The sequence below is a fragment of the Dendropsophus ebraccatus genome, chromosome 3 (genome assembly GCF_027789765.1).
Source record: "Dendropsophus ebraccatus isolate aDenEbr1 chromosome 3, aDenEbr1.pat, whole genome shotgun sequence".
Lineage (NCBI taxonomy): Eukaryota > Metazoa > Chordata > Amphibia > Anura > Hylidae > Dendropsophus > Dendropsophus ebraccatus.
In genome coordinates, this window is record NC_091456.1 from 99,463,127 (window position 1) to 99,485,545 (window position 22,419).

At 41.5% G+C, this 22,419-nt stretch overlaps 1 protein-coding gene across 2 annotated transcripts in view; it reads left to right on the forward strand.

Moving 5' to 3' along the window:
• HSD11B1L (hydroxysteroid 11-beta dehydrogenase 1 like) overlaps positions 1–22,089 on the forward strand; it is a 45,104-nt gene extending 23,015 nt beyond the window's left edge. For both annotated transcript variants that reach the window (XM_069962352.1, XM_069962351.1), the window contains exons 4-7: positions 3,692–3,783; positions 13,119–13,212; positions 14,114–14,279; positions 21,671–22,089. In XM_069962352.1, the coding sequence (XP_069818453.1) occupies positions 3,692–3,783; positions 13,119–13,212; positions 14,114–14,279; positions 21,671–21,869 (551 nt within the window). In that variant the 3' untranslated portion in view covers positions 21,870–22,089. The remainder of the gene's footprint in view (positions 1–3,691; positions 3,784–13,118; positions 13,213–14,113; positions 14,280–21,670) is intronic.
• Positions 22,090–22,419: the final 330 nt, after the last annotated feature.

Here is a 22,419-nt window from a genome sequence, read left to right on the forward strand (position 1 = left end):
TGGGTGTAATAAACATTATTGAAGTGAATTTGTCATTGGGAACCAGCTGCCAGAGCAGTATATAGTGTAAGCTAGCCAGCTGTGTTTGCAATGTTTCTAACTGTACCTTTATACAGAGTATCTGTCTGTGCATTTTTGCAAAAAATGTGCTTTTTATTCATGGCCCACAGGGAGGGTCAAAGAGACATGTCTATTACCCCAAGCTGCTCATGGAGACTATTCTTACCCTGTCTTTCCCCATCCTTTTCCCAGTTATGGACGAACCTGGGCTCTAGGGCCCATCTGCAGCTATAGAGAATTGCTGTGCAAGTGCCCTGGCTGCCTATCAGTAGGGAAAGGGCGAGGAAATAAGGGGGGGGGGGGGGGGCACACACATTAGAAGCACAGCTATTTAATGTTATAAACTGTTCCTGCAGCTGGTTATCAATTCACTTTAAAGCGACTCAGTACCCGCAATCTGACCCCCCCCCCCCCCCAAACCACTTGTACCTTCGGATAGCTGCTTTTAATCCAAGATCTGTCCTGCGGTCCGTTAGGCAGGTGATGCAGTTATTGTCCTAAAAAAATACTTTTAAACTTAAAGTCCCGTGCCCTACGGGCGTATCTGTGCCCTAACTTTGCATCACCTCTCTGTTCCTCATCCCCACTCTCCTCATCATTAGGAATGCTCCAGGCAGATTGCCTCCTATTCCCCACCTGTGTCAGCCCGGCACATGGGCTGGATCGTTAAGGACCTGTGCAATGTTCAGCATGGGGAAAATGTTTCAGTGGCATTCCTAATGATGCAGAGGGTGGGGAGGAGGGACGGAGGGGTGGTGCAAAGTTAGGGCACAGATACTCCCGTTTGGCACGGGTTTAAGTTTAAGGCTGCGTTCACACTACGTATATTTCAGTCAGTATATGTATATTTCAGTCAGTATTGCAACCAAAACCAGGAGTGGTTTAAAAACACAGAAAGGCTCTGTCCACACAATGTTGAAATTGAGTGTATGGCCGCCATTTAATGGCAAATATTTGCTGTTATTTTAGAACAACGGCTGTTATATTGAAATAATGTCAGTAATTTACTGTTATATGGCGGCCATCCACTCAATTTCAACATTGTGTGAACAGATCCTTTCTGTGTTTTTAATCCACTCCTGGTTTTGGTTGCAATACTGACTGAAATATACTGACTGAAATATACGTAGTGTGAACGCAGCCTAAAAGTATTTTTTTAGAACAATAACTGCATCACCTGCCGAACGGACCGTAGGACAGATCTTGGATTAAAAGCAGCTATCTGAAGGTACAAGTGGTTTGGGGGGGGTCAGATTGTGGATACAGAGTCGCTTTAAAGCTGACAGCTATGTCTATGGCCAACTTAAAGCGTAACTATAATTTCAGTAGCCAAAAAATGAAATTCCTCAAATAAAAAGCCCATGTGTTACCCTTTAAAAAGAGCCCTAAACTGTGTTCATAGCATGTACGCTCGCTGAGATATCCCCAGTTGTTTGGCTCAGAAGAATAAATGAATTTTTCTTCTGGCTGAGAGAAAGTGAGCGTGGCCTATCCCTCATCTCCCTGGCTGGCTCCCTCCATTCACTGAGCAGCACCTCAGATGTATGACACATAGCAGGATCAGAGAGAGCCCAAGCATACAGTATCACAATGTAAGATTAGATACAGAGCACCAGCCGCTGGTATCACACACAGTGGGATTAGATACAGTCATCTGCTCTCATTACACTGTAGGATAATGTCAGCCATGGAGGTGGGGGCACCTGCTGCAGACATCTGATAGTGAGTGTTATATGTACTATGGAAGGACTACAGCTGTGTTGTGCTGGGACTTGTAGTCCTCCCCTCAGTGACTCACCCACTCTCCCTCATGCAGCACATTGGAGTCATGGGATGGGATGTCCCTCCTTGTTGAAGCACTGAGTACTTGTCCCTCCATCCATCTCCTCCCCTGCGCTGCTCCTCACACACAACACCCTCAGCTCTGCTATGTGATCTCTGTGAGGGGAGGGGGGAGAACGTGCTGCTAGGAGGGGGGGGAGGAGGGTTTGTTTATGTGTGTGTCAGGGCTATTATCTGATGCTGCTGTCAGAGTCTGTACTCTAAGGGCCCTATTCCACCGGACGATTATCGTTTGCATAATCGTTAACGATTTCAAACGACCGCTATTGCGAAAGACCTGAAAACGTTCACTCATTTCCATGGAACAATAATCGTTACTTATGATCGTACTTGCGATCGTTTTTTCTTTGCTATTTATTCGCTATTGCGTTCGTATCTATTGCAAACGACCGAACGATGTCTTATTCAATGCGAACGATTTGCGAACGAGCAACGATAAAAATAGGTCCAGGTCTTATAAAGCGATCAACGATTTCTCGTTCGGTCGTTAATCGTTAACTGCATTTCATCCGAACGAATATCGTTTAGATTCGAACGATTTAACGATAATCGTCTGGTGGTATTGGGCCCTAAGTACGGATCTGCAGGGAGGGGGCGTGTCCAGCAGGAATGCAGAAATAAGTCAGAGCCAGACAGAGCTGTAAGGGCGTAATCAGCCTTATGTATTTAAAAAACTGTTCATTTTAGGTTATTAATGTATATTGCAAAAATTGTTATCATGCCCTAAGCTAACTAAAACTGAAAGGTCAAAATATTTTATAGTTACGCTTTATGGATGGAATTTTAACAAAACTGGATTTGAAATTTATTTGCCATGACCTATGTTACAATTGTATAAGTATCTTTGTACCTTTTATCTGTCTGATTGTGCTGTCTAAGGTCCTTCACTCAGTGTTTATCTTTGATGCATATTATCTCAATGATAAAGCATGTATAAGTAATTTATTTGGGTTCAAAGTGATTCGGTAAAAATCAGTACATTTCATTCCGAGTGTGTGACACATTGCCAGATTTTTCCCAATTATTCACACTCATACAATGTTTAGTAAACAACGCTTGGGAAACAACTAAAAAGCGGCCCCATTCCTTTCATGTTTACATGTTGTAATACAACGGCTGTTGTTTTCAGTGTCAAGGAACGGCCCCTGTATTGCGTGTCCTTCTGGGCAATGGTGCAGTATCAGCCATGGGAACATTATTTTTTTCACCCTTACAAGTCTGCTGGCCGTACAGGTGTGAATGAAAATCAATAAACTATTGACTTTTATTCACACTACAGCCTACAGAATGGCCACGCAGTGTGTGAACAGTCTATTTTCTACAAACAACGGCCGTAGAAAATAGACATGTTCGTCATTTAGTACAGTGGCAGTTGATGCGCTGTGTGCACAACAACGGACATTGTTTTATTGAAATCAATAGAAATCAATGAATTCGGAAACCTATGGCCGTTGTGATCACAACGAAGAGTGCTTGGTTTACATCCTTTTCCTATCCATTCGTCATGATCTGTTTTTGGAACTGAGCATGCTCAAAAGAGGAGAAATGGATCCTGTTAGAAGCTTACAAAAACAGAAGTGCCAACAGATGCAAACTGATTCAAATAAATCAATTTATTTGATTGATAAACACAAAGGGATCATGTAATAAAAACCTGAACATATACAACAATGGATCAGTTCAAAATGGTTCACAAAAGCACATGGGAGATCCAGCCTCATTCTGTTAACTTTTTTTGTTAAAAAATAAAAAAATTCCAATTAATTTCTTCTTTTGTGTAACCCTACAGGCGGTTTGGATTATCTGGTGTTAAATCACATCGGCTATACCCCATTTCAGATGTGGGATGGAGATGTAAACCACACAAGATTGCTAATGGAGGTTTGTTTCCCTAGATACATAAGCAGAAAATACATTTCTTGTTTAATTCATGGTAGAGATCTTATGTCTTTGTGCAAAAATATTTAAAAAATGCAGTAACCAGCCCACCATAAGGCCATAACAGCTATAAACTTTTTTTTTTTTTTTTTTTTAACATTAATAGCATTACCATGCAGCTTATTTTTCGTTGTTGTTGTTTTTGCTTTTTAAAAAAAATTCTTTACAGGGTGCATTCACACATGCCGCATCCGCACGAAATCCACTGTGGTATGCAGTACAGTTATAACTTCCTATGGCCTCTGCATTCTCTGCATTCTACAGCCTTGCAGGTGTCCCTCTTAAACAAGTATTTAAACTTAAAGTGACACTGTCACCCCCCTTTGTGCATTCTGAAATCTCTACACAGGTGTAAAGGGTAAACTTAGCATTTTTCAGATTGTGTTAAGTGGGCGTGGCCCCGCCCCCTTGTCGTCCATTGGTTGGTCGACGTAAAGGGGGTGGGGTCTAGACCTTTCGGCCAGCCTGGTCCAATGGCCGGCGAGGGGCGTGGCCAACTGTGGCGGTGTGGGTGACGTATGATATAAAATAAGGTATGAAAAACGTTAAATTTACCCTATACACCTGTGTAGAGATGTCAGAATGCAAAAGGAGGTGACAGTGTCACTTTAAGTTAAAGGCTTCAGTGCAATACAAAAATATAACAGTGCTTTAGGTACAATCAGTATCTAGGGACCAGATAGGAGCCCTTGCTTAAGTAGGACAGTACTCTACCGGGATGTGTGTAAAGTGTATCTTGAAGAAATATTTGTACTTACGTTTAGTAAAATCTGTGTTGTTGTTTTTTTTTAATTCAATATTTTATTGGTTTTCGGCATTGTGGCAAAAATAAATATCGTACAGTATCTCATGCATTACATCGTGAGAGGATGTTAATTACTTAACAACAGAAGATAAAAGAAAAATATTACAATTCTGTAGTGTAAAAGTCAGACATAAAATGTCCCAAAAAGAGTCCCTTAGTATGTTCTGTAGAAGTTGAGAAGTGGGAAAGTTGTAGTCCGTAGTTGGAGAACGTTACCAGATACATATAAGTTATGTTTTTAGAATGCCGTTAACAAAAGGGGGATATATTATCCAATAGTAGAACAGTTTCTTACTCGTACCTAATAACAGAATACCTTGAAAAGAGAATAGATTGAGGAACTAGACAAGACAGATGAATAATATAAAATAAAAGTAAAATTTACAAAGGACATAACATAAAGCACAAGACATACACAACACAAGACACATGACCAGCCCGCCGCTCCCCCGTCTGAAGTCAGAGATAGGCGCTCAATAAATAACATATTTTAATTATTGGAAGCAGGAATTTTGAGTTTTCCTATACCAGCTTCCATATACCATTTTTTATTTTTAAAACAGGACATGAAGGTGATGATTTCAGTGGGAGATAATAGTTCAGCCATCATTAACCTCCATTTTTTGAAAAAATTCTTTAGAGATGAATTCGGACTATGTAATGCATTGATTTTCTCCAAATGGAGGAGATATACAACGGTATCTTTGACTTCAGAAATAGTGGGAAAAGAATCCTTTATCCAGTGTCGTAATATACATTTCATAGTAACAAGTAAAACAATATAGATTCCCTGCGGTAAAAATATGCGGGTTTCTACACCATCCAAATTCACTGAATGATAATGGAAAATACATGGGAGTGGATTGTTGGGTAACGCAATACACCAAATGAAGTCTATTAGTTCCCTGATCTCTGTCCAATATTTAGTAGTTTAGTAAGCCAAAGCCCATGAAGGAGATTAGGGTTGTGAAGACTACACTTAGGGCATTGTTTCAGAAAATGTTCGGGTGCGTTTTTCCAAGATCGGTCAAACGCGTATGTGGCCTTGTGTAGAATTTTTAGGTGCATTTCCCTCCATTGTTCATTTATTATAGAAGCTCTAACTGCTTTCAGGCCTGCTAGAAGTTTGTTTTGTAGTTGAGGGATAGGAAAGTCAGCTTCCCATGATTTAAAAACTTTTAGTTTATTGTTCATTTGAGTGTGGTTTTTGAGAGTATCATATATGTCCCGTAATGGAAGGTGAGACTTGTCAGACGGTAGGAGTTTATGAAATGTATCGGAAGAGAGAGTGTTATGGTCTCCTCTAGTATGAGACATGTAAAAGGATTTAATATATGTTTATATTGAGCTTCTTCGGATGTGGGTAAGGAAAATTTACTGCAAATTTCCTCCCATGACATTAAATTGTAACCATCGTTTCTTAAGATGTCTCCCAAGTGCATGATTCCTTGTTTTTTCCAAATTTGGAATAAGTTGCTGGAGTAGCCCAGGGGGAAAGAACTTGTTTCCCATAGGGGAAGCATTGTAGAAACATGCATTGGGAGATTAAATAATTTCCTAATAGATTTCCAAGAGGCAATCGTATCTTTAATGAGAAGATGTTTTTTTAACTTCAGAAGGTATATGAGGGAGTTTGAAGTGCAGGAGGCCAGAAAGAGATAGAGGAGAAACAAGTTGAGAATCTAAAGAGATAGAAGAGAAATGAGAAGATCCTTGGAGCCAGTCTTTGGCGTGGCGGAACAATGCTGCTAGGTTATATAGGCGTATATCAGGTAATTGTAAGCCTCCATTATTTTTTGGAAGGCAAAGTTTATCCCAAGCAATTCTGGCTTTTTTACCATTCCACAGAAATTTTATAAATAAAGAGCGTAGACGAGAAATATCAGTATGGTGGAGTAGCAGAGGTATTGTTTGGATAGGATAAAGTAGTTTAGGAAATTACATCATGTTTAATAAATGAGCTTTGCCTGCCAAGGAAAGGGGTAGAGAGTTCCATTTTTCTAATTCTTTAGTAATTTTAGAGGTTTATAGTTTAGTTTATAGAGTGCGATAGGAGAACGACCTATATGGACCCCCAAATACATTATATATGATTTAGCTATTTCTACAGGCATATCTTCAGAAGTATAATCTGGAGAGCCCCTATGTAACGGAAGTAATTGACATTTTGAGATATTAATTTTGTATCCGGAAAAAGAGCCAAAGTATGTCAGGGAATCCAAGATATTATGTAAATGGGATTTGGGAGAACGTAAGAATAAAAGCATGTCATCTGCAAAACAGGTTACCTTTATCTCTTTTTTTTTCCACTGTAATACCATCATATGTATTAGAGGAAATGAGAAAACGGGCCAACGGTTCTAGGGCGATATTAAAAAGTAAGGGAGAGAGAGGGCAACCCTGTCATGTGCCCTTTTGTAGGGAGAAACTAGAGGAAAGAAATCCGGGAGTATGAATTTTCGCTTTAGGTTTGTCATAGATAGTATTGATGTATTCCTTAAAAAAGGGCCTGGCCTGTGATACCCACTCTATCGATCACCATTTCCAACCATCTCCAGTCAATGTTATCGAAAGCCTTTTTGGCATCAATAGAAAATAAAGCAGGGAAAGATGGAGCTAGATTGCGGCCAGAGATTGCGTCCTGTACAGGTAATACCGTTCGTATGTTAGTAACAGCTGCACGTTTTTTCATGAAGCCCACCTGATGTTCACCAATAATTTTATGTAAGATAGTGGATAATCTGTCGTTAAATCTGTGTTATCTGACCAGTAGTACAAGTCCCAGGCCTCTGTCTCTGGGTGGAGCTTACTAATGAAAGTTTTCCCACATAGTCCAGCGTTATCAGTAGAGAGCATCTAAACTTCCAATCTGTGCTCTACTGTAGATCAGTCCCTCTTCCTCTCTTTGTAGGTGGTAACTGTCCTGAAGTTAAAGATTCTTGACATAAGCAAGGATGTTTCCTATTTATCTGGTTTCCCCCAAGTCTAGGTCTAGCAGCACTTAGCTACTGGTGTGAGTCCCTCAATAAAACAGGTGTTGTTCTTCTCTAGCCAAACCACAACTGAACTATCCAGGAACTGTGTGAGAGTGTGTTGTAAAGAGTGTAAACACAGGCTAAACCTTTTCACATCTACTGCCGCTGTGCACTAGGGGAGTGAGACATCTAGTGGCTGGAGTAGGGAACAGCAACTATCTGCACTAGCTGTGTACTTTAGTAACCTAGTTTTACCTGGGTGTGTAAAGACCAGAAGAACCACCCATAGTGGGACACTACACTATCAGTTTCCAGATCACAAGCAGCAGTCTATACATACCAGCCACGCTGTTATGATCCGGCATCTGGTTCTCCGGCCCTCCAGCCACTGCTGTAACTTCAGGACGCTGAATGATTGACAGCCTACAGTCGGTGCGAGGGCTGGAGAACAGGATACCGGATCACAATCAGCACAGTATGTATAGATTGCTGCTTGTGATCTGAAAACTGACAGCATGGATATATGCATATATGTGCTGTCAGTTTCCAGAGCTGCACAAATGATACAAGGATCATTCATGCAGCCCATTTGCTTGATTTCTCATGCTATATAAAGGCACTGCAAATGAGCAATCCGATCTTGCTGATCAGTGCTCGTTGGCGGCCCCCAAGGCGGAAAAATCACTTAGTGTAAAAGAACCCTTAATTAATTAAACAGTTGGTGAAATTATAAGATTTTTCTGAATTACAGTACATATCATTTGAAAATTATTAGAAATGATTTTCCTCACTATTAAAGAGTAACAGGGTTTACTTACGTCTCTGTGACGCTATCGCCACCTAGGCCCCGCATTTTTGTTGCATTTTTAGGTGTTACTTATATAAATAAAACATGAGTTTGTGTTTACGCATTGCTGCTTTATTGTGTGAGTGCATGATTTAAAGGGGTTATCCAGTGAAAATTTTTTTCTTTCAAATCAACTGGTTTCATAAAGTTATATAGATTTGTAATTTACTTCTATTTAAAAATCTCAAGTCTTCCTATACTTATCAGCTGCTGTATGTCCTGCAGAAAAAGGTTTCCTTTTAGTCTGACACAGTGCACTCTGTTGACATCTCTGTCAGAGACAGGAACTGTCCAGGGCAGGAGAGGTTTTCTATGGGAATTTGCTGCTGCTCTAGACTGTTCCTTTCTCGGATGTCAGCAGAGAGCACTGTGTCAGACTAAAAACAACATTTCTTGCAGGACATACAGCAGCTGATAAGTATGGGAAGACTTGAGATTTTTAAATAGAAGTAAATTACAAATTTATATAACTTTCTGAAACCAGCTGATTTGAAAGAAAAAGATTTTCGCTGGATAACCCCATTAATCGCAGTACTGCATCATTTATGTGAAGATATTGCAGTATTGCGGCACAGACTCCAACATGTGTCAACATAGCTTTTTCAGGTGATGCTTATCAAGCTCACTGGCGGAACTACCGCCGTAGTCTGCTACGAGGCCCCTAGGGTCCGAGGGCCCGAGGTCTGGGCCCCAGAGCTGACTGCCTGCAGCGCCCGGTGTTCGAGCGGGCCTCCTGGGTGTTCAGTGTTCTGGTTGACAGCACAAGAAGCCATAGGCTTCCCGCCCTGTCAATCACTCTTGTGACCGCAAGCAGCGTTTTACTTGCAAGAGTGTCGGCCCCGCCCGATGACCATCTCCCTGGTCGAGTCCCACGCAGCGTCATCACTTAGCTCAGTGTGCGCCACGACAGCTGGGGTTTCCGGTACAGGGAGCACGTCACTCCCTGTACCGGAAGTACCAGCCTCAGTGGTGCACACTGAGCTCAGTGATGGCGCTTCCCGAGACTCGACCAGGGAGCTGCTCATCTGGCGGGGAAGAGAGAAGAAGAGACCCCGCGACCGACGGGGGGAGCGCGTGGTTAGTTGAGTTCTGTTTTGTTTTTGGTTTCTTTATTAGAGGGGGACACTAGGAGCTATATGGGGATGGGGATGCACAAGACTGGGGGCTGCCTATAGGGGGATGCACAAGACTGGGGGCTGCCTATAGGGGGATGCACAAGACTGGGGGCTGCTTATAGGGGGATGGAAAACACTGGGGCTGCCTATAGGGGGATGGACAACACTAGGGTCTACCTATAGGGGGATGGGCAACACTGGGGGATATCTATATGGGGAATGGACAACACTGGGGGATATCTATATGGGGGATGGGAAACATAAGGGGGCTATCTATATGGGGGATGAATAACACAAGGGAGCCATTTGTAAGGGGGACAACAAAGGGGGCAATCTATAAGGAGGACAACACAGAAGAGGCATGTAAAAGGGACATGCAGAGGGACCATCTATGAAGGGGACTAGGGGTAGGGCCGGCCTTGGGGCAGATGGCGCCCTGTGCGAAACTTTCTTTTTGGCGCCCCCCCACCCCCCCTGTTTGATACCCCCGAATATTGACAGACTAAATCTTACAGCCTCCCATCCCTCCAGACATCTCCCACAATAAAACCATAAATGAGATGGGAGGCTGTAGTATTTAGATACGATAGACTAAATCCTACTATAACGGGCGCCACCCCCGACTGTTATATATGTGACCTTTTCATCACTTTTAGAATTTTTTTCTGGGATGTGATTTGGCCTTTTTTGCAATTACACCATTTACCGTGCAAGATCAGGCAGTTTTATAGTTCAGACAATAACTTTAGATATCAGGGTATGCTGGGGTAGTAGTTATGCATTGTTTCAACTGTTAGGGTATGCGCAGGGTAGTAGTTATGCACGGTTTAAAGGGGTTATCCAGCACTTCAAAAACATGGCCACTTTTCCCCCTCTCTTTTCTCCAGTTCAGGTGCGGTTTGCAATTAAGCTCCATTTACTTCAATGGAACTCTGTTTGAAACCTCACCCAATCTGGAGACAAGAGAGGGGGGAAAGTGGCCATGTTTTTGTAGTGCTGGATAACCCCTTTAAGCTATGAGGGTATGCTGGGGGCAGTAGTTATGCACTGTTTCAGCTGTTGGGGCAGTAGTTATGCACTGCTTTAGCTGTTGGGGTATGCTGTGGGTAGTAGTTATGCGATTGCACTGTTTCAGCTGTTGGGGTATGCTGTGGGTAGTAGTTATGCGATTGCACTGTTTCAGCTGTTGGGGTATAATGGGGTAGTAGTTATACACTGTTTTAGCTGTTGGGGTATGCTAGGGCAGTAGTTATGCACTGTTTCAGCTATGAGGGATGCTAGGGGTAGTTATGCACTCTTTCAGCTATGAGGGATGCTAGGGGTAGTTATGCACTGTTTCAGCTATGAGGGATGCTAGGGGTAGTTATGCACTGTTTCAGCTGTCTGGGTATGATGGGCGTAGTAGTTATACACTGTTTCAGCTGTCGGGGTATGATGGTCGTAGTAGTTATACACTGTTTCAGCTGTCGGGGTATGATGGGCGTAGTAGTTATACACTGTTTCAGCTGTCGGGGTATGATGGGCGTAGTAGTTATACACTGTTTCAGCTGTCGGGGTATGATGGGCGTAGTAGTTATACACTGTTTCAGCTGTCGGGGTATGATGGGCGTAGTAGTTATGCATTGCTTTATAACATTACGGACAATTCTCTTTTTAAAACTTTTTATTTTACAAAAAAACTCCAAGAAGGCAAGGAAAGGAGAGATGTCAGTGTCTGTATATACTGTGGCAGTGCATGTATACACAAGTAGATTGCCACAGTATATACAGACTCTGCACTGTCAGAGGGAGAGAAAGAAAAATAAGATAGATAGATAGATAGATAATTAATAGATAGATAGATAATTAATAGATAGATAGGAGATAGATAGATAGGAGATAGATATGAGATAGATAATTAATAGATAGATAGATAGATAGATAGATAGGAGATAGATAGATAGATAGATGATAGGAGATAGATAGATAGATAGATAGATAGATAGATAGATAGATAGGAGATAGGTAGATAGGAGATAGATAGATAGATAGATAGATAGATAGATAGATAGATAGATAGATAGATAGGAGATAGATAGATAGATAGATAATAGAGAGGTAGATGGGAGGGAGGATAAAGAGTTAGACAGAGGGGAGAGAAGAATCATCAGACTTACAGCAGGGGCAGAGCATTCCTGACCCTGCATGAGGAGCAGAGGAGAAGAGAGGAGGCACATGGCTGGGCAGAGGTCACAGGTCAGTAAACTTCCCGGCCAGGAAGCACGGCCTGTGCTACAGAGATTAGCTGCCACACACAGCTGATGACCTGTCCAGCAAACAGTTCAGCAGGCTGCATTGTGGCTAGAAGACTGTCAGTATCCCACCCGCGGTGGGCGCCAAGGGGCGGGGCTTGTCGGCGTGGGGCGGAGCTTACCGGGACGAACCCGGAACATTAATCTGCCAGGTCCCTGGCCCCTCTGTCTTCGGGAGCGCCCCAAACCAACCCCTATGCAAGGAGGGCAGGCGGCCAGCTAGGGGGGCGCTCTGACAGACAGAACATATCTCTGCCAGACCAGTTAGGTGTGCAGCTGATTGTCTGCCAGAGCGCCCCCCAGCTGGCCAGGAGTGATGCGCCCTGTGCAACCGCACAGGTCGCACACCCCTAAGGCCGGCCCTGACTAGGGGGCATTATAAAGGGAACTACACTGGGGGGATGTATACAATAGGACATGCACAGAGGTGGGGCATCTACTATAGTGGACTACACAGAGGGGTCATCTATAAGGGGATTACACAAAGGGGGCCATACACTATAGGGCAGAGATAAGGAACCTTGACTCTCCAGCTATTGCAAAACTATAGCTTTAGCTTTGACTGTCCACACATGATGGGAGTTGTAGTTTTGCAACAGCTGGAGATCTGAGGTTCCCTACCCCTGGTATATAGGATGCACAGAGGTTGTCATTTACTATAAAGGGACTACACAGAGGGGTGCTCTCTACTATAGTAGATGCACAGGGGGCCATCTATATGGGAGACTGAACAAAGGACCATCTATAAGATGTCTGCACAGAGCGGGGCATATACTATAAGGCAGTGCTTCTCAATTCCAGTCCTCAGGCCTCACCAACAGGTCATAGTTTGAGGATTTCCTTAGTATTGCACAGATGATATAATTATACTCAGTGTATCATGTATTATCACAGCTTTTCTTTGAATGGGATATCCTCAAAACATGGCCTGTTGGTGAGGCCTAAATACCGGAATTGAGAAGCACTGCTATAAGGGAGAGATAGATATATACTATATATATATATATATATATATATATATACACACACATACTACGTAAGAGCTACCCACTGAAAAAGGGCTTAAAGAGGACGATACAGATGTGCAGTTACACCCCCTGATCAAGCTCAATTAAAAAAAAGTGCATTTTTGAAAAGCGCATAAGCCGCATATGCTTATTGCAGTGTTTTTTTTATCCATTGTCTCTGCAGTTGGGAAACGTAACTCTGCCTTTTTGTCTTTAATCAAAATTATTTGTCTTCCAGGTTAACTTCCTCAGCTATATCCATATTGCCACCATGGCTCTCCCTCATCTTACTAAGTCAAAAGGCTCTGTTATTGTGCTATCTTCTCTCACAGGTAATAGAGCCAGGGCAAAGTATTTGCCTCTTTTCTAATTTCCCTTTTGCCAGTGTTTTATTTTTTATTGTAAATTGAATACAATATATTTTCTGGCATTTTTTATATTTGTGGCATTTGTATTTAAAAATCATCTATTCAAAGAGACTTTGGGGCAGTAAGTTGTATTTATGATTCCTAGATGGAATTGTGCAAATAGAAATGTCCACAAATGGGTTTATATGACAGACAGTCATCAGGGCTGACCTACTGGAGCTCAGCAAGTAAGACATGGGACAACCTGGTAGCATCCTATCATCAAAAGAATGTCTACACCCCCAATGCCAGACTGTTGGAAACTATTAGCAGGTTTGATGACTCTAACCTGCTGATACGTCCATTTTTGTGCATCAAGCACTGAGGATGAAAGTAAGTCTCCTAGGGTGCCGTTACACAGAGAGATTTATGTTACAGATTTTTGAAGCCAAAGCCAGGAGCAGACTATAAACAGAGAACAGGTCATGAAGGAAAGATTGAGATTTCTCCTCTTTTCAACTCCATTCCTGGCTTTGGTTTAAAGAGGAGGTACATCCAGGAGGAGAGGTTTTCTATAGGGATTCCCATAGAAAGCTGCTCCTACTATGGAGAGTTCCTGGCTCGGCCAGGGATGTCAGCAGAGAGCACAGTGTCAGACTGAAAATAAGACATTTCCTGCAGGACATACAGCAGCTGATACGCATGGGAAGACTTGAAATTTTCAAATAGAAGTAAATTACAAATCTAATTTTCTGACACCAGTTGATTTGAAAGAAAAAGATTTTTGCTGGACAACCCCTTTAAGAGGCTTTAAGATGTCACTTTTTCTGTGCTCCAGCTACCAATATGTTCTTCAACAACTGTGTAAATTTATATGTCCCTCCAGGTAAAATTTCAACACCATACACCACATCATATAGTGCAACAAAATTTGCCCTGGATGGTTTCTTTGGATCACTGCGACATGAGCTAGCCATGCAAGGGATTCCTGTCTCCATCACATTGTGTATCTTAGGACTAATTGATACCCAGTCAGCCATGGAGAAAGTAAAGTAAGACATTACGTGGATAATTTATTCTGTAAGGTCAAAATGATTGTATTTCATTGATGAAGACATGCTATAATTTATCTTTTTAATCACGCTGTTGTGGTGATCATACTCTTTTCAGCTCCCAATGCGGAAAAACTGGCCTCACTGTTTTAGATTCTAATCAATGTATTTGGGGTATTTTTTACATCTGATACAAAAAATGACAGCAGGTAAAAATTATTGTATATGTTTGCAAAATGGTATATTACAAACACAGACCCATGACTTAAAGCGGTGTTCTCATCTGTAAAAAAAATATATATATATATTTTATAGTTATAGATAATGCAAAACTAAGCTATTTTGCCAATCCTTTTTATTAGCAAAAGTTTAGCTTAGTTTAGCATTTTGACCCTCTTCTCTTACTATAGAGTTGATAGCCTATTGCCTAGCATTGGTGTTAAGTGCTTAAAGGGGTTATCCAGCGCTACAAAAACATGGCCACTTTCTTCCAGAGACAACTACACTCTTGTCTCCAGCTTGGGCGGGGTTTTTCTGCTTAGTTCCATTGAAGTGAATGGAGCTTAATTGCAAACTGCACCTGAACTGGAGACAAGAGTTGTGTTGTCTCTGAAAGAAATTGGCCATGTTTTGTAGCACTGGATAACCCCTTAAAGTGCGCATTTCTTGGGTAAAGCATTTTTCCAGTAATGAACCCCATTAAAATCGGTGGGAGACTCGAGCATTTAAAAATGTGCCCCCTGCTCGGCAGAGTGGAGGGTGCCTGGTTCACGTGTTGCAGTTTTTCATTCTAATTTTTGTAGATATACATAAATTCGAAATAGTATTTGAACAGTTTTGGAGCTCCTGGCATCATAACCAATGATAATGCTGGAAATTTAGAAATATTTTAAGGCTATAGTCACACATAGTATTTCCGTCAGTCTTTTGGTCATTCAGGAGTGGAACTGACAGGACAAAATTATAATAGAAAGATTTGCACAGTTTCTGTTTTTTTCCCACACTTGGTTTTGATTGAAAATAGACTGACGGAAATACTATGTGGGAATATGGCTTAATATTCACCCTACTGTACTGGGACACTGGGTCAATCGAGTAGCCCGAGCATCCAACTCAATACTACCTAGGATCCCCATCACCATTAGAGCTCTGCTATGTGAGGCCAAACCATTATATCACTCGGGTGGTCAGAGCCTGATAAGTATGTTTTTACTTTTTCTCCCTGTCTCCCTCTAATTTCCACATTTCTCCAGAGCTTAGATTGTCCCTGGTGACATGTGTAATGTAAGAGGGTTACATAATTTGTGTAGTGCTGTAATTCTACTGACATAAAAAGTAAAGATAACATGTCAGTTTTACTACAGTGAACGATGTAGAAAGGACCCCTCTGTTTGAAATATTGCCTGACAAACATATATATATATATATATATATATATATATATATATATATATATAATATTTTATTCTCTGCATGTTCTTCATGGAAAAATCAAGGGTGTAACTACAAAGTGCAACTTGTCCTGCAAAAAGGTTTTGGCTTTTTAAAGGTAATAAGAAGAAAACATAGTTTCAACATCCAAATTTGACTCAAATACACAACAGGAACAACTTGACATAAAAAAGCTTTTAGCAGTAATTAGAGATGAGCGAATCAGACAAAAACTTCGCTTCAGCAGTTTGAGAATTTTTGTCCTAAAATTTGAGAATTGGCAAAGCAAATCTTAACAAACTGCACCAAAAGAGCTAAACAATTATTTAGCTGTTACAGTGCAGTTACAATGCAGAGCTCACCTGACCGTGTTCCCCTGGTGTCCTTTTCTTCTCTTCGCCATCTTCAGCTGCCTCCAGCCCACTCAGGATAGCCACTCCTGCTATTTTTTGTGTCTCTCTCTCAGCATATTTTCTTTCTTGTAAATGAAAAATAACAAAATTAGAATGAAAATTTGCTGTTTTAAGTAGATATATAGTGAAAAAGCTGGTGGTATAATGCATTAGAAGCGATCCCCACATTATACCACCTCTTTAGTATATATTTACTCAAAACAGCATATTTTCATTCTAATTTTGCTATTTTTGGTTAAAAAAGCAAAACAAATAAAAATGTCTTTTTTTTTTTTTTACAAATTTAAAAACAAACAAGTAATCAAACTACTGTACATTCTATCTCGAAAGAGACAGCCACCTAGCAATAGCTGACAGGTACAGGTAATTACCTCCCTTCATGTTCACACAACATAAGGGATGATCTTAACCTGCCGAGGTTCGGGTTCGTACGAACCCGGACTCTCGGCAATGATTCCCGCTGTCTGGCCGCTCTGTGCAGCGGGTGGATACAGCGGGAGGACCGCCTGGAGAACCGGGATACAGCCACAGCCATAGGCTGTATCCCAGTTTTCCAGGCCGTCTTTCCGCTGTATCCACCCGCTGCACAGAGGTTTAAGACAGCGGAAATCATTGCCGAGAGTCCGGGTTCGTACGAACCCGAACCTCGGCAGGTTCGGACCATCCCTACACAACATCCAAATAAAAAGGCATCCGCTTTTTGTTTAAAAAAAGATGTCTGTTGTTGCTTCATTTTAAGTGTCTTTAATAAGTGCATTGAAGTCTATGCAATAACGGACGTCTTTTTCGCACATTGTATTAAATGACGACCGCCTCAAAAGACATCAGTCATCCAATACAATGTGCGGAAAAGATGTCCATTATTCCATAGACTTCAATGCATTTTATTAAAGACACTTAAAATGATGCAATAAAAGACGTCTTTTTAAAACAAAAAACGGATGCCTTTTTCCTTTTTTGGACAGTGTGTTAACATAGCCAAAATGTTATTTGAAATGTGACTGAATGCATTGCTGCGCCTGCCATCAATTTTGATTGGGAAAGTACTCACCCTGAATTTTTTAATTTAATTTTGAATTAGCTAGTGAAGGAGCTCAGTCCAAGATTGTTTAACCCTTAGAGCAGTGATTTTCAACCAGTGTGCCTGTGCCGCGACACATGGTCGGGTGTGCCTCGGGGAAAGTCCCCCAAACTATGGTGCCCCTGTGTTTTGTTTCCCGGCAATGCGCAGCGATCGGTGGTGGATTAGAATGTGGGCGGTTGCATGGTGCGCTGCGGCGGCCCGTGATGCACGCATCCAATCAACGTTTGCGCTACGGCCTGCCGCAGCGCACCACGCTCCCGGTCTCCGCTGATTGGAGGGCCCTACGGGCGGCCAATAGGTGAAGTGGACAGCAGCGGCGACCATCTCGGAGGAGGTGAGGAGCAAGGGGGGGGAGAGAAACCTGGGGATGGGGGAGAGAAACAGTGGAGAGAAGCAGGGGGAGAGAAGTTTGGTGGAGAGAAACAGGGGGGAGAGAAGTATGGTGGAGAGAAGAACAGGAGAGAAGCAGGGGGGAGAAGTATGGTGGAGAGAAGCACAGGAGAGAAGCATGGGGGAGAGAAGCAGGGGGGAAAAGTATGGTGAAGAGAAGCACAGGAGAGAAGCAGGGGGGAGAAGTATGGTGGAGAGAAGCAGGGGGGAGAAGTATGGTGGAGAGAAGCAGGGGGGAGAAGCATGGGGGAGAGAAGCACAGGAGAGAAGCAGGGGGGAGAAGTATGGTGGAGAGAAGCACCGAAGAGAAGCAGTGGGGAGAAGTATGGTGGAGAGAAGCACAAGAGAGAAGTAGGGGGGAGAAGTATGGTGGAGAGAAGCACAGGGGGGGGAGAAGAAAACAGGCCCAGGTTTCACACTGAGTGAGTATAAATACATTTAGAATCTATATTATTAACTATATGTATAATATGTACTGTTTTAGTGTCATTTTGTGCCATTTTGGTTGGTGGTGTGCCCCTGGATTTTTTAAGTATAAAAAGTATGCCGCGGCTCAAAAAAGGTTGAAAATCACTGCCTTAGGGCACACGGACAGTTTTCATTCTTGCGCTTTCCTTTTTTCCTCCTTGTGTATATAAGGCCATAGTGCGTGCATTTTTTCACCTAGAGACCCAGATGAGCCCTTATTTTTTGCACCACTAATTGTACTTTGCAATGGCAGACATAACTTATGTCTAAAATATGCTGTGAAACCAGAAAAAAATTGTGTGGTGAAATAAAAAAACACATTTTGTTTTTATGCTGTTCGCCCTAGGGTAAAACTGACATCTTATATATGTTCCTCAAGTCAGTACGATTACGACAATATGTAACTTGTATAACTTTTATTTTATTTGATGGCTTTTAAAAAATTAAAACCCTTTAAAAAAAAAATATATATATATATATATGTTCCTTAAAATTGCTCTATTACCATGCTTATAGCACTTTTATCCTTTGGTCTATGGGGCTATGTGCGGTGTCATTTTTTGCACCATGATGTGTTCTTTCTATCGGTACCTTGTTTGCATATATGCAACATTTTCATCGCTTTTTATTACAATTTTTCTAGATTTGATGTGACCAAAAATTTGCAGTTTTGCACTTTGGAATTTTTTTGCGCTTATGCTCTTTACCAAGATCAGGAATATGATAATTTAATAGTTGAGGTGATTACACACGCGGCGATACTAAACATGTTTATTTATTTATTTTCATTTTCTTTTTTTTTTTACACACATACTAGAAGTCCCCCTGGGGGACTTCTGGTACAGCCACATTGATCTCTCATAGAGATCTATACAGTATAGATCCATGGGATCAGTGTTCTATTGCTTTCGGCTGAAGCGCAGATCCCGGCCTGGACCAGATGTGAAGATCTATCCTCTGTGATCGCGTCGCGCGGGGGAGGGCGCGGCAATCCCCTGACTAGATCACTAGATCACTAGATGATGGGGGACAGCAAGCATTTAGATGCTTAATTAGCGGACATGGCGATTGGATTGTGCGCTCTAATAGCTGCGGTATCGGGCTGCATATAGCACCCAGGATCGCGGCGGTTCAGAGAAGGGTTGCCGCGCGACTCCCCTTTGAACTCCACTAACTAGCCAACTAGGGACTAGTATGCCTCAACTAGAATGTTTCAATTAGTCATAGATTTTAGGTAAGAATTACTTGTACATCACCGAGCAGATCAAGGGGGGCAACAGGTTCCCTTTAAGAACAAATGGAATAGACTCATACGTACTGTTATTAAATAGCCGTTGATCAATGCATTGTAAGGTCAAAGGAAAGAACCAGTATTACCCTTACCACTTTCAAAAGAGAGAGGAATAATTGAGACAACTTGTTACAAAGGGGTTAGTCCTTCTAGGTGAACAAAGATGGCGGTTGTTGTGAAAGAAATGGGAAATTCCACAAATTAGTATAGTAAACATACAAGTTCAAAGGAAGTAATAGCCAGCTTACCTCTGTAAATATTTCAGTGTATTTAGAGGGGAGTGCACAAGTGCATCGTTTGCCAGCAGGGATCCACTGGTCCCCACATTCCAAAATCCATAAAACAAAAACTTTTTTTACATATCAAAAGATGAGTTAAAAATCCATGTTGGAGAAGAACAGACCATTTTGTTTCCCGCAGGTGCACTTAATCATGGTCCATAAAGTGCGGGTGCCGAAAGGAAGAGGTGATGAGTGGAATTGATAACAGAAGACATGGGCAAAAATGGAAAAAAAAAATGCACAAAAATAATGTAAATATTTTTAATAAATACTAAACATTAGTACAAGCTACAAAGGTAGAAAATGCAAAAAATACATAGTGAATACAAAACTTCAAACAGCATACATGAAACATAGGAGATACAATAAGAATAAAAAAAATACACTGAGGCTATGTTCACACAATGTTTTTTCAATGGCTGTTATTTGATACTCAAAACACGGCCATTATTTTTAGTATTAAAGGGGTTATCCAGCGCTACAAAAAACATGGCCACTTTCCCCCTACTGTTGTCTCCAGTTTGGTTGGGGTTTTGAAACTCAGTTCCATTGAAGTAAATGGAGCTTAATTGCAAACCGTGCCTGAACTGGAGACAACAGTAGGGGGAAAAGTGGCCATGTTTTTGTAGCGCTGGATAACCCCTTTAAATACATTTTTGGTGGACTGGGACACTTACACAGCTCAGTGGAGCTTCTTGGACATTTATACGGTACAGAAAGGGAAATTTTATGAGACAATTTCAACTGATACTGTGGCACTAGTAAGTGTTTTATACATGTACTATTATCTGTGTTGGGCTATGTTCACACAACGTCAAAAATAGAGAAAAGGCGGTTGATTTTCATATTTAAAAAGTGTCGGTTATTGCCGCGATTTAACTGAATGCAATGGCAATGGATTGAAGTCAATGGGAAGATGGACGACCTATGCACACAATGTATTGAATAACGGATGGTAATGCCGCGGATGTCAAAATAATGAACATGATCATTTTTTTTTCGGACGGCTTTTGCAAACAGCGGACGTTTTTTATTAGTTGTTCACACATAATTTTCCTTTTTGTCACTGTTCTTTCTCTGTTTTTACTGTTAAATTCAATGGACTTTCCAATTAAAGGGGCTATCCAGCACTACAAAAACATGGCCACTTCCCCCTACTATTGTCTCCAGATTGGGTGGGGTTTTGAAACTCAGTTCCATTTAAGTAAATGGAGCTTAATTGCAAACTGCACCTGAACCGGAGACAACAGTAGGGGGAAAAGTGGCCATGTTTTTGTAGCGCTGGATAACCCCTTTAAAGACACACCCAAAGGCCAACTAGTAACCCCAAACTAGAATAATGTACCAACAGCCGTCATTGCAGGGGAGGCCAGACAGCTAAATGACGTCCGTTATTTTAGACTCAAAATAACAGATGTAATTTTAAACAGAGCTGAAAAGACGTGTGAACATAACCTGAGGGTGTCTGCAGTCTATTTGGTTAAAATGAGCTCACAGACTCCCTTTAAGTTCTAGGATCATACTAAATGATTAAAAACAATCTGTATGTTATTTCATTTTATTTTAAATGAAACTTTATAAATGGTGCAGCATTACTGAACAGATAAAATGTTTTTGTAGGAAAATATACAAGAATATGGACACATAAATACTGTAGATATTGGTTGCCATCTAATCTACCAGTGTGAATTGATCCAAAAACTATGTTTCTAAGCAAAGTCACCAAGATAAAGGCAACCTCATTCCTGTAGTCCTCTCACCACTTTCTTGTTGAATCAGAACAAGAACCACTTTCTTGTTTCCCAGAATGCAATGGTTCAGCTCAGATCACAGAACTCCCACCTTCCCACAGTTTCCTGCCCTGACCTGTTGCAGAACATCTCAGTACACAGTAGAGGTGAAAGGACCTGAGGCACCTTGGCTAATATTGATTGTGAATTATAAAGGAGAGTCCTTGATTGTTGAATGGTTCAAGGACAGATTCTTTGTATTCTCGGAGACCTTTCTTATTCTTATTTTATTTCTTTTAACAGAGATAAAATTGCTATGCCTGCATATCCTGCCCGTGATGCAGCCTTAGCAGTGGTGTCAGCTGGGACAAGCCGCATAGAGGAGATGTACTATCCATGGTATGTAAGACCACTCTGCTTCATCAGAGAATGGTTTCCACAAGCCAGAGACTCGTTAATACAGAAGTCATACCAGTACAAACCAAACCAAACAATGGCATAGTCCTGATGGCAAATCACTAAGGACTTGCATATTCAACATTTCATGAGAAAAAGAAATAACGTATTGCTCAATTTGGACCAAAAATGAAAGGATCAATTCAATAAAGTAGCTGTACAAAATATAGCTTGTCAGCATCATTTGTCCAAAATATAAGTCACGATAGATATGTAAAGAAAAAAATAAATAAAAACGATGCATTCTGCAGCTCACCACGACTTTATATGACACTTAGGTTTAATGCTTTTTCGCCTGGCAAATGAGGCGCAAATGCCTAGGGGGAGGGGAGGTGCCGAAGACACAAGACCAGGAGCAGTAAGTGCCATCACCTCACAGAAGAACAGAACACCCATCATTTTGGTCTTCTCTCTACAGTAAGCAGCCATCTGTATAGGCAATCTGTACAGCAACCAGGGGATACAGCAACCAGGGGGTTCTGTGGCACTGATCTGCATTTTTCCTGCTATTTATGGCTGGACAAGTGAGTGGTGAGAAATGAACAGTGTATTACACAAGGTGGTGGCTACAGAAAGGACACAGAACTTGTTTCTCA